Genomic DNA, 13,369 nt, shown 5'->3' on the forward strand with positions numbered 1-13,369 from the left:
GGGGGGGGGCGACACTGTTCAGTGATTTGTAGACATACATGAGTATTTTGAACTAGATTCGAAAGTGAACCGATAACCAGTGCAGGGAGGCCAAAACTGGTGTAATGTGCTCTCTTTTGCCTGTACTGGTTAAAAATCAGGCTGCTGCATTCTGGACCAGTTGTAGTCGTGCAATGGAGGTCTGACTAATACCAAACAGGAGCAAATTGCAGTAATCAAGCCTAGATGTAATGAATGCATGTATTACTGTCTCCAGGTTTTTTTTGGACAATATGGGCTTCAGTTTAGACAGCCGCCTCAGTTGGAAGAAGCATGATTTAACAATCATGTTTACATGATAGTTAAGCTTCAGGGAAGGGTCCATTATCACTCCCAGATTAGTGACTCTCTGTTTTTCTGACAGGGTTAGAGCGGAAAGGTCGATGCAGTGGTTTGTGATTGTGTCGTTGGGAGGGAACAACATGACTTCAGACTTCTTTTCATTGAAACTTAAGAAGTTTAAAACCATCCAGTCCCTGATGTCAGCCAGGCAGTCGAGCAGCGGTTGAATCGAGCATGTACCATTGTGTCTTAGGGGGAAGTAAATTTGACAGTCATCGGCATAGAACTGGAAGGGCATGTTGTTTCCGGAAAATAGCACCAAGCGGCAGCAGGTATAAAGAGAATAGGAGGGGACCCAGGATGGACCCCTGCGGAACCCCCCATTTAAGCTCTGCCTCTGCGGAACTAAAATCCTTGATGGAGACACAAAAGGATCTGTCAGCGAGGTAAGATCTGAACCAATTGAGGGCTGATCCTGTGACGCCCACCCTTCATCTCGCTCCAGAACTCCTGGAGCAAACGTCAAATCAGCTGCGTTTCGCCGCGACGCCCAGGTGAAATGCAGCTGATTTGACCATTAAAGTGCATTTATTACGTTAAATTTAAACTAAGACACACCTTTACTATAATGTTGAGCAAACAAATAATTGTGTTAATCTTGTAAAATTCTTGTTAAAGTCCTCCCGTGTTGCTCCTGTGGCCGCCATTTGGCAGCCAATTGATTTTTGGCACAACAACGGCTCACATTTCCAGGTGGTCAGTGGTGACACATAATAGATGCAACTTATTTATGTTTTTTTCCTACTTTATTAGACATATTTGGACTGATGCGACTTATACGGTAGTGCAATATGTACAGCGGTAAGTACGGTAGCTGCCACAATAAACCACCACGACTTTGCAACGGAGGTTTTAAAAAAGCTCCAAAGACTTTATGACCTATCATGTTTAAACACACACAGACTCTGCAGAGACCATCCACAGTCTGGTTGATGGTTTTAAAACTGTGACGAGGTCATCGTCTTTTATGAAGTGGCTCTAAGAAAATAGCATCCAGCTTACCACCACTTTGATGTCCTCATCCTCCATCGTTTCTTCTCTATAACAGAACAGAAGCACTTCGTTACTGACCAGTTCAACATTTATAATCTATAAATCAATAAGTCAACTGTAGATCCCAGAACAGCCTTTATAGTCTAACTATTTCATAAAGAGCCTAAAAGAACACCAGCTGTATGTCGATGCAACACCAGAGTCAGTTCTAAACAAAAACACACATTTTTATTATTGTTTTTTTTAAATAAAAAGCCACTCATGCAAGAAACCATTCATTAACATCAGCCTCTAAAAAAATGACTTAAACAAATGGTCCACTTCATCAACCCTCGTATTATAAATAAAAACAAGATGTTTCATTTTAACTAATTACAACCATAAATTACACAGAACTTAAAATGTAGAATATAAAACTAAAAACAGGTATGAAGAAGAGACACATGGTAGACCGGTTCTTCTCGTACATAAAAGTAAGTAGTGACCAAAAGTACAAATTTACAAACTGTTAAAAATATGAACATAAATCAAAGGTTTTAGCTGGACATTGTATGGTTAAGTGCTTAAAAGCAAATTTTGTGACTCATGCTACAAACACATACCCTGATATGAGCTCTAAACCCTTAATAGCATTTGTGCAAACAAGGCTTTAAAAAAAACAGAGTTTGAAAGGAACTCAAAGTGTTGTAAAGAGGTGAAGAAGAGAGTCCAGGCAGGATGGAGTCGATGGCGAAAAGTATTAGGAGTGATTTGTGACAAAAGTGTGGCAACACAGGTCAAAGGAAACATTTACAAGACAGTGGTGTGAGACCAGTTATGTTAGGTTTGGAGACAGTGGCAGACAAGAGAAAGAACTGGAAGTGGCAGAAATGAAGATGTTGAGGTTCTTCTTAGGCGTGACAAGGATGGATAAGATTAGGAATGAGATCATCAGAGGTACAGCACAGGTTGAACAACTGGGAGATAAAGTTAGAGGCCAGACTGAGATGGTTTGGACATGTCCAGAGGAGGGACAGTGGGTATACTGGTAGAAGGATGATAGAAATGCAGCTGCCAGGAAAAAGACAAAGAGGAGATATATGGATGCAGTTAGAGAGGACATGGAGGTAGTTGGAGTGAGGACAGAGGATACAGAGGACAGAAGTGGAGGACGATGACTTACTGTGGAGACTCCTGAAGGCGACGCTTAAAGAAAAAAGAAAACATTGATATAAATGTGGGCCATTTTTAATCTTACTCTGGTATTGGAGACATACACTCCCCGTCCACGTCAACAGTTGGTAACGATTCTGTCATATCCTCTCCTCTTTCATAGCTCTTCCACAGCTCTTGGCTGGATTTGAAGAATCCTCCAATCACATAACTCTGCACATAGATAAATAACATTTGCATGATTTGGTAGTTTTACATTATTGACATATATTTGTATATCTTACATGGAGTTTTTTGATCTTATCACGAGTTAAATCAGTCTGCCTCTTCCCCTTAGAGAGAAAAGAGAAGTTGAACGTGGGTACTCCGAGAACCCTTTTCTTTTGCTTTCTGTTTGTCTTGGATTCCACGTCGGAAGATGATGAAGCAGCTTCATCCTCATGATCTGCTAGTTCTTCCTGGGTGCAGAATGGGGACAGGTGGGGGCGGTTCTCCCCCCTTGGTCGTATCGCTTCAGGTATGGTTTTCTGTGTGATGAATATGCTGTCCCCAGAATCACTGAGGAGAGACACATGAAGATTAGGTCAGACTGCAGGAGTACTTTGGTCATGTGTAGGACAGAATCTCTCCCTACCTGTTGCTGGCTTCATCCACATCTCTGTTCTGACCCACAGGCGCCACTTTCTTCATTTACTATAATTTAATCGTTCCAGTCAACGTAACGAGACTTCACTGTAACCTCTATTGAAAACAATCACTCTAATCCGCGTATGGGTCTTTGGACATCGTGCTAGCAACAGTTAGCCAGCATGCTAATAAAACGAGAAATTAAAACAGCAAAAATGCTCCAAAACTAAAAACAATTAGCTTCCGTGTTTAATAAACGCCTGGCTCATGTGTAATGTGTATAAATGTAACGTGCTGCAGCACCAAAACAACAATGACAAACCACGCTGCTACGCGCCCAGGAAAAACCAGGAAGTATTTGTGACGACACCGTCATCTGACCAATCAGCAACAAGGAGGAAAAAAGCAAAATCGGAGACGAGAGCAGTCCTTCTTCTACTTCCGGTATAGGTTGATAGACATCGAACTGGAGCGAAATGCTTGTTAAAAAGCTACAATCATTGAAACAAATATAATGTATATAATATGCATTTAATTTTGTAAATATGTAGTAATAATGTTTATGCTCTGTATTACAACCTTATGTCTTTTGCATCATTCTACTGCAGATCTACATAAACTTGAAATTTAAAATAAAGATAGTAATTGATGAACGGGGTCAAATGGAATGAATGTGAGCAGACACATTTGCTATTTTGTGTACATAAACTAAAAGTTAAAGCACCCCCCCCCCCCCCAAAAACAAAAACAAAAAAAACAACTAAAAATACAAGAAATAAATCTGCAGTTATTAATACGCATGCGTAAAATCGTTCTACTGTTGAAGGTGTTGGAATGACTGCAGAGCACAGCTGAAACATGAGTAGATGTTTAGACTTAAGTCTAGACCAGGGGTCTGCAACCTGCGGCTCTGGAGTCACATGTGGCCCTTTGGTCCCTCCGCAGTGGCTCTTTCAAGCTTTGACCAACATAAAACTGAATTTTATAGTATTTTATACCCACAACAAAAAATGACCAATTTTAGCAGTATTCCTTTCATTTCCTTTGAAAATATGTGGATTCTAGTACTAATACACAGAGTAGATCATACTCACTTTAACTTTATTTTTTCCAAGTAGAATACTCAATTTCTCTACAATTAAAAAATAAACATATAAGCCTGCACAGTTTGTTGTTTTAGTTTAAAAAAAAGACAAAATAATATATATGGATTTATTTTTTATTTTTACAAGAATCCAGTCTTCTGTGATGGACTTGTGACATGGATATGGGGACCAGTGACCCCCTGCAACCCGAAAAGGAAGAAGCCCCATCTAACAAACAAAGTGGCCCACGGGCCACCAGTTGATTATGACAATTGTAGCAGGTTTTGCAGCTCTGGACACATTTAAGTTAGTGAACGAAAGGTGCAGAAATGGCTCTTTTAATATAAAAGTTGGAGACCCCTGGTCTAGATCAACGAACTGGAAGTAGGCATGATGTTATCTAGACCAGCTATTCAACTAAATTGCTCAGGGGCCCACAGTTACTGAAGATCCAGCAGTTATTCTCATTAAGTAAATTTGTTTTTTGATTTAAAATCTAGTTTTATTTAAAACTGAACCCATTGGTGGGCCGAACTGAGCTCACCCATGGGTCTGATTTGGCCCCCAGGCTGCCAGTTGAATAGACCACAAAGCATCATAAAATATTGACTTAAGTATGAGCATTAATGCTAAAAAGATCAAATCGTAGCCATATATCCAGACACAGTAACTATCTTGTCGGTATTTCCTCTTTGTTCGGACATGACCTCCTTCCTTCCTTTCAGTCTCAGAGTCCACTCTTCACCAGCTCCCGTAGAGTTATGGCAGAAATCAGCAAAACTGAAAAAGTTCAGCTTTACGCCCCGTCTCTGGATGAGCTGCGAGGAGGTAAGGACTTGAGCTCTGAAATGAAGACAACAATGACGCAGGCATGGCCTTAATATGTTCATAATACTGCTTGTTGGCTGCAGTACTACAGGCTGGGCTGGAGGGCAATTTTGCAGAAGTTCAGGTGAGTGTTGTGGAGTGTCCAGATCTGACCAAGGAGCCCTTCCAGTTTCCTGTCAAAGGTAGAGTACTTCATCTTCATATTTTTTTATGTTTTGTTGCACACCTAGTTGCAAAATAGCAGACAAAAACTCACGAAACGTTTAATATGCATTTATTCCACCCTGCCACATCAGTGACATCTTTACTCTGTTCTGTGCTGCAGGCCTGTGTGGAAATCCTCGAATTACTGATGTCGGGGGCGTACCCTATTTAGTCCCTTTGGTTAAAAAGCACAAAGTAATTTCTTTGTTTAATGAGAGCACCACAGGCAGACATTTTTATGCTGACTTCCAATGAAAGGACCTGTCACTTTGTCCTTCCTTATTCCAGGAGTACAACATGAACACTGTATCGAAGGAGCTGGAGTTGCCAGGAGCTTTCATCCTCGGTGCAGCAGCTGCCCCATCCAGAATCATTGGGATGAATGCAGAGGTAAATACTTTAGATTTAAAACATATATTTGGTGCAATGTGTAGATTTGCAAATACTAAATCTCACAAGTATTACACAACTTGTACACACTGCTGACCTGATGGCTTTTGCAAACTCCTAAAAGCCTAAATTTTTGCCTCTTAGGGGGTAAGTAATTAGCTTAAATCCATTTGTGGGGCTTTAATGCTCCTTAACTGTGTGTAACTGAGCTGCACGTTAGTAATTACTGTTTGTAATGAAGCAAATTCTGACAGACAGCAGGATTCACTGCGTTAACATACTGAAACACTTACAGTATTTTTTGAACTATAAGGCACACTTAAAATCCTTTAATTTCCTCAGAAATCAACAGTGAGCCTTATAATCCAGTGTGCCTTATTCTGGTTGTGCTTGCTGACCTCGAACCAATTTTATGAGGTTATTGTGAATGAGTTGAATAAAGTTTGACTTATTTGACTGTTTTGTTTTGCTTAATGCGCCTTATGTATGAAAACAGACCCATTTATTGATATTGTGCTTTATTGTCTGAAAAATACAGTACCTTAGGCTGAATAATAAAGATGTGGATAATCTGAAATAGTTGAAGAGCAGTTTAAAATTCAGAAACTCTCTCGTTTGCAGCTGATGCCTCTAGTTCTGACTGAAGCAGAAGGAAGACCGGCGGTGAACTGCAGCTACTTCGCCTCGGTCAACCCGGATGATGGTCGGTGTCTGCAGGAAAAATATGGCGACAAATTCTCAGACTGCAGCTTTGGGCTGCTGGGGAATCTGTATGCCTGTGAAGGGAAGCCTGGAAAGGTAAACAAGAACTCTCAGTGAGTGAATGAAGACCGGTTTCTCATAAAAATGCAAAGTCATCACTACATCAGCTGATGCAGTAACTTTAGCCCTTTCCCATGAGTGCTCTTCCAGGTCATCGAGGTGCGAGCCAAAAGGAGGACGGGAAGCAACAGTCTAGTAACGGCCCTGAGAACGACTCTGGAAGCTCACTACCCTGAGAAAAGTCTCGCCCTTGGAGGCACTTTCATCATCCAGAAAGGGAAGGCTAAGATCCACATCATGGTAAATCCTGAGCCCCGCTCAGATCAGATCATAGAAAGCTGCTGAAAGTCATGCACACTGATTTATTTCTCTGGGTTGGAATCACTGAAAGCCAAGAGAGTTCTCGGCGTGCCCCCTCAACACCAACGATGACGTCAACAGCTGGCTGAAGCACTTCGAGGTCAGCGCTCCGCTCATCTGCCAGTCTGTGCTCGTGTCCCGAGACCCTGTGAGTGACGGAGCCGCGTGTCCACTGGGATCTGTTGATGCTCCTACTATCTGGTGCTTTCTTATTAAAACGTGCTTCTTTGTGCAATGTTCAGGGCTTGGACCTGCGTGTGGAGCACACCCACTGCTTCAGCCACCACGGTGAAGGCGGTCACTACTACATCGACACGACGCCCGACAGCGTGGAGTACTTGGGCTACTTCGTGCCTGCAGAGTTCGTGTATCGCATCGACAGGCCCGACGAGACGCACGCTGTCGGGCGGGACTGAAAACCTTAAATCCCACTGAAAATATGGGTTGTGTTTTAGCTAGAAGGATTTAGCTTCATTTTAAATCAAATTTAATATTTTTGTGAGGTAACAAAAGTAGAGTTATTAAAATAAATCATTGTAATTTAGTGGCTTGAATGTTTTTTCATTTGACGTTGGAGAATTGTTTTAAATTTATGAATAAAGAAACTAAAAATGAGAGACGTGACTGTTAACCAACCAACTAACCAACTTAATGAGCTTTAGTTCCAGCCTAATGGCACTTTGACTGAGTTTTCTAATTAGGACACTTATGAGTTTGTACTAAATGCTTTAATATTCAATAATCAAACTGGAAAAATGTTGCTGAGGGGCTCATGGGAGTGTGATGGTCCAGTCCTCATGTGTTTTGTGGATCTGGAGAAAGATTACCACAGCGTGCTCCAAGTGGAGGTGTATGATGCTGCAAAATTTGATATTAAATTGTTACCAAGTGAAATATTACCAGTACCAATCAGATACTGGTTCTTATCTTTATATTTTTTGCTATTTTGGGTGTAACTGGGACCTTGAGTAGACAATTTCGTTCCACCTCATGTACCACATGATGTGAATGACAATAAAGATACTTGAATTTATACATGAGCAAATCTAAATATATTTTTATGCCCTTTGACTGTTTTTGTAATTCCTTTTTTATTATTACTAATAATTAGTTCAAGGTTCTTTATTGTCGTTCGCATCACATGTGGTACATGAGATGGAACAAAATTGTGTACTCAAGGTCCCAGTTATACCCCAAAATAGCAAAAATATAAAGTGTAAAAAGAAACCGTAAAGGATCAAAGATATGCTAAGATATACACTAAACTAATCACTAATAATGTAAAATAATGATATATTAAACAGCAGCCGGGCAGCACGATGGCGCAACTGGTAGAGCTGCTGCCTCTCAGCGAGCAGGTCCTTGGTTCAAACCCCGGTCCAGGGGCCTTTCTGGGTGGAGTTTGCATGTTCTCTCCGTGCATGCGTGGGTTTTCTCCGGGTACTCCGGTTTCCTCCCACAGACCAAAAACATGCATGTTAGGCTGATTGGTAACTCTAAATTGTCCCTAGGTGTGAGTGAGAGAGTGAATGGTTGTTTGTCTCGTTTGTCTCTATGTGGCCCTGTGATGGACTTGCGACCCGTCCAGGGTGTATCCCGCCCCTCGCACAGTGATTGCTGGACATGGGCACCAGCGACCCCTGTGACCCAAAATGGAATAAACAGGTAAAGATAATGGATGGATGGATGGATAAACAGCAGCCTGAACATGAGTCTAGTGAGTAGAGTTGCATTCGGGCCTAATAAATCCTTCCCGAGGCTGTAGTTTTTTTCCGAGCCGTACCTGGACCCAACAGATTACCCGTAATTAGCCAAACCCGAAAAAAAAAAAATTAAGCTTTTACTGCTTTTGTAAGCAAATCAGTTTGACATAGTTTTAAAAACGTAATGAATGAAATATGATTTATTTTTATTAACATGTCACCAAATGGATATTAACATACAAAACAAATAGCCTAAAAAATCATCTCTAAAGATAGGCTCATTATACAGATGAACAAAAATATTTTTAGAGCAAAATTATTTGGAAAAATATAGAACAAGTTTATTTTAATTGAGCTGCTCGCTTCGGCTTTTGTAGATGCTACTTCCTTCACTGCAGACGACAGCAGGTGCGGAGACGGATGCAACTGGTGATCAGCAAATCCATCCATGCATTATCTTTACCCGCTTCTTCCTTTTCGGGTAGCGGGGGTCGCTGGTGCCCATGTCCAGCAGTCACTGTGCGAGAGGTGGGGTACACCCTGGACAGTATCGCAAGTCCATTTCAACCGGCGGGTCAGCGGACGCTCGCAGCCGATGACAGGTGTCAATCTGAGCTTAATGCGACTTTTTTAAACTGTCCGGTTGGACTGACCTGCCTCCTCCTCAAGTAGATTAACACAGTTTTATATTGTGCATTTAGTTTTATTTGTGCTGTTTTGATTGGTAAAACCACAGAAGCCTGAGCCCACGTGTGCAATTAATGCGCCAGCGATCTTTTCCACAGTCTGATTAACTGCTGCACTCTTCTTTCTTCCTCTCAACATATAAACTTACTGCTTCCTCCTCTACAAGTAGATTTACACAATTTTACATTGTGCATTCTTAGTTTTATTTCTGCTGTATGATTCGTAAAACCGCATCAAAGCCCGAGACCGGCCCGCACAATAATCACATTATAATGGCCCGGACCGGCCCTAATCCGGTTCGATCCGGGCCAGGGTTCGGTTTAGAAATGACAGCTCTAGTAGTGAGTAGTTGAAGCACAGGACAGAATTTGGGCAAAGTTTTTGGTTAAATAGGAAATACTTTATTGTTGTAATAGAACCAGTTTTTCAGAACCAGAGTTATGTAGTGAACTTAACCTGATGTCAAAACTAAGCCTAAGGTCAAAACCCTTGACCTTAAGAACCTTGTGGGACAGAAACTGTCATTTCATTGATTTGAATCCAGAAATACAGGTTCACCCATCCTGAGACTTTCTTTCTTGAAAATTCAAGTGAAAGAACACTCTCTTTTCTATTATCATTCCTGTTTTACAAATGTTTGATAATCAAAGTGTTTTAGTTCAAACATTTTAGATGTTACAGTGAACTAATCAATTTTATTAACTGTAAAACAGTAACAATGATTTTTTAGTTGCTTATGCAAAGTAGAATTCATGTTAAGGCCTGTTACAGATTTTTATGCATTTTCTGATTTCTGTCTTTGAATGAGCAAGTGTGCGTTTTCCAAGGTCAGGAGTCGAAGCAGACATGTGTTGGAACAACTGTCTTGTTTACATCCTCTCAGACGTCAACAGAGAAGTTGGCACCTGTTTCTAAAACTCGCCAAAACAAAACTCTCTCTGTCTCTGAGAACAGTTTAATCTGTTCCATAACAATTCTTGTTTTTTCTGACTTCTAGTAACCTCTTACGTCACAAACCACACCCCTGTCTGGTTGATATTGACCAATCAGGGACTCCCAAATGGACCGGGAATAGAGCTCTTTAAAATGCCGGTACTTCCTGGTTCTCCGGTCTGAGGGGGCGGAGAAGTTCTGAGATGTTCGCAGTTCTGTGAAGTCGTTTGGGAGAACAGAAGTCCAGCCATGATAAGGCTCTTCCGAGTTTGGATTATAACATATTCCACCTCTGAGTGGAACTTCTGAAGGACCCCACTCATGTGAAGTCCACTCGCTGAGGTGAGCTTGTGTCGGACAGAATCTCGTCACTACTTCGGACGAGTCACAGCCATCCTATGGAGACGCTGGACAGGTAGCGTAACTGGACTTCGTATCTGCTGATTCATCTTCAGAGAGGTAATGAGTCAAGTTTGCTACCAAGCGTACCGAGGAAAAGCTGGGTTCGAATGGAGAGTGTCGGTTCTGGTCAACACTCCCCCTCACACACCATCTTTTACTCCCTTTAAACTTCATTTCCATCTTTAAATTCTTCTCTCAAGTAGAAATCCTTCCAGATAATTTAGAAATGTCTGTGTAAAGTGCTCATCCACCGCCGTGTGGATAATTGATCATAATTGTACAGTTTTCATTAATGTCTGTGGTGAAGCAACGGAAAATCATGGCCGTATGGTTTTCCTGGTTGTAAAGCTGATTGATTATGTTGTTATTTTCATATTTTGCCAAATTAATGTAAATGTTTGATGTTAAACTTTGATTCTGTAAAATAAATGACCACATTCATTTTGATGGGTCAAAGATAAATGACGTCTCACGTTACATTTCATTAAATTCAATGCACGTTTTATTCAGTCCAGAAAAATGAAGAATCGTTTTAATTGATGAATATATCGCAGCATCTGTTCATCTACAGTTACAAAACAAAAATGTTCCCCCATATACTGCCATGACTTATTTTCTCTTACACAAAATGCAGAAAATTATCACTTGAGAACACATTAAACCTTTATTTCTTCTTTCAGATCAGTTGTTCAGAACCATTATCTTTACCCGCTTCTTCCTTTTCAGGTCACGGGGGTCACTGGTGCTCACAGTGAGAGAAGTGGGGGAAACCCTGGACAGGTCTCCAGTCCATCACAGGGACACATAAGAGACAAACGAGACAACCATTCACTCTCTCACTCACACCTATGGACAATTTTAGAGTTACCAATCAACCTAACATGCATGTTTTTGGTCTGTGGGAGGAAACTGGAGTACATGGAGAAAACTCACACATGCACGGAGAGAACATGTAAACTCCACCCAGAAAGGTCCCTGGCTGGGATTTGATCCAGCGACCTGCTTGCTGAGAGGCATCAGCATGCCGCCCTGTTCAGAACCTATAATACAAATTTAACTTAAATTATCCCCTCATGGGAAAGCTTGGGATCCCTGTAGGAGATGTAGATTTTTATGGGGAGAGGAATGTCTGGGCAGTTATCTGACCACAGATAAACAAACGGGTGGATTAGTTTCGATTGTTGAGGTGGGATAGCAACGCTCTTTATTTATCAATCATAAAAATCCCTAAAACCCTCAAAATGACTTTTTTAATTAACCTCTAGTAGAAAGATACATCTGATGCAATCTACACTACATCTTCCATCTTCACAACTCACCAGAAATACAAACCGGATTCCAAAAAATTTGGGACACTAAATAAATTGTGAATAAAAGCTGAATGCAATGATGTGGAGGTGCCAACATCTAATATTTTATTCAGAATAGAACACAAATCACAGATCAAAAGTTTAAACTGAGAGAATGTATCATTTTAAGGGAAAAATCTGTTGTTTCCAAATTTCATGGCGTCAACAAATCCCAAAAAAGTTGGGACAAGTCCATTTTTACCACTGTGTGGCATCCCCCCTTCTTCTTACAACACTCAACAGACGTCTGGGACAGAGGAGACCAGTTTCTCAAGTTTAGAAATAGGAATGCTCTCCCATTCATGTCTAATACAGGCCTGTAACTGTTCAATCGTCTTGGGCCTTCTTTGTCGCACCTTCCTCTTTATGATGTGCCAAATGTTCTCTATAGGTGAAAGATCTGGACTGCAGGCTGGCCATTTCAGTACCTGGATCCTTCTCCTACGTAACCATGATGTTGTGATTGCTGCAGAATGTGGTCTGGCATTATCGTGTTGAAAAATGCAGGGTCTTCCCTGAAAGAGATGACGTCTAGATGGGAGCATATGTTGTTGTAGAACCTGAACATAGTTCTCTGCATTAATGGTGCCTTTCCAGACATGCAAGCTGCCCATGCCACAAGCGCTCATGCAACCCCATACCATCAATGATGCAGGCTTCTGAACGGAGCATTAATAACAACTTGGGCTATCCTTGTCCTCTCTGGTCCGGATGACATTGCATCCCAGTGTTCCATAAAGAACTTCAAATCGTGACTCATCTGACCACAGAACAGTCTTCCATTTTGCCACACTCCATTTTAAATGACCCCTGGCCCAGTGCAAACGTCTGAGCTTGTGGAGCTTGCTTAGAAATGGCTTCCTCTTTGCACTGTAGAGTTTCAGCTGGCAACGGCGGATGGCACGGTGGATTGTGTTCACTGCCAATGCTTTCTGGAAGTATTCCTGAGCCCATTCTGTTATTTCCTTGACAGTGGCATTCCTGTTTGAGGTGCAGTGATGTTTAAGGGCCCGGAGATCCCGAGCATCCAGTAGAGTTTTACGGTTTTGACCCTTACACACAACGATTGTTCCAGATTCTCTGAATCTTTTGATGATGTTATGCATGGTTGATGATGATAACTTAAAAGTCTTTGCTATTTTACGCTGGGTAACACCATTCTGGTATTGCTGCACTATCTTTCTGCGCAACAATGGTGGAATTGGTGATCCTCTTACCATCTTGGCTTCTGAGAGACACTGACACTCTGAGAAGCTCTTTTTATACCCAATCATGTTGTCAGTTGACCTAATTAGTGCTAATTGGTTTTCCAGCTGTTCATTATATGCTCAATTATATGCTCAATTTTTTCCAGCCACTTATTGCTACTTGTCCCAACTTTTTTGGGATTTGTTGACACTGTGAAGTTTTGAATCAACATGTTTTTCCTTTAAAATGTTACATTTACTCTGATCTGTCATCTATGTTGTATTACGAATAAAATATTGTCATTTGCCATCTCCACATCATTGCA

At 41.2% G+C, this 13,369-nt stretch overlaps 2 protein-coding genes across 2 annotated transcripts in view; one reads left to right on the top strand and one right to left on the bottom strand.

Annotated features, from left to right (window-relative positions):
* Positions 1-3,288, bottom strand: part of LOC119420077 (hepatoma-derived growth factor-related protein 2) — a 7,781-nt gene extending 4,493 nt beyond the window's left edge. Inside the window, exons 1-4 of the mRNA XM_037687449.1 lie at positions 3,161-3,288; positions 2,811-3,084; positions 2,612-2,739; positions 1,384-1,420 (exon numbers count right to left, since the gene is read on the bottom strand). Coding sequence (XP_037543377.1) covers positions 1,384-1,420; positions 2,612-2,739; positions 2,811-3,084; positions 3,161-3,216 — 495 coding nt within the window. The 5' untranslated portion in view covers positions 3,217-3,288. The remainder of the gene's footprint in view (positions 1-1,383; positions 1,421-2,611; positions 2,740-2,810; positions 3,085-3,160) is intronic.
* Positions 3,289-4,957: 1,669 nt separating this feature from the next.
* On the top strand, positions 4,958-7,210 carry c14h11orf54 (chromosome 14 C11orf54 homolog). Its single transcript, XM_037687450.1, has 8 exons — positions 4,958-5,066; positions 5,150-5,248; positions 5,392-5,465; positions 5,559-5,660; positions 6,282-6,458; positions 6,573-6,722; positions 6,814-6,930; positions 7,025-7,210. The coding sequence occupies exons 1-8, from the start codon at positions 5,000-5,002 to the stop codon at positions 7,196-7,198; spliced, it is 960 nt and encodes a 319-aa protein (XP_037543378.1). The 5' UTR covers positions 4,958-4,999; the 3' UTR covers positions 7,199-7,210.
* Positions 7,211-13,369: the final 6,159 nt, after the last annotated feature.

Source organism: Nematolebias whitei, chromosome 14, assembly GCF_014905685.2.
Source record: "Nematolebias whitei isolate Nwh7 chromosome 14, NemWhi1, whole genome shotgun sequence".
Classification (NCBI taxonomy): Eukaryota; Metazoa; Chordata; class Actinopteri; order Cyprinodontiformes; family Rivulidae; genus Nematolebias; species Nematolebias whitei.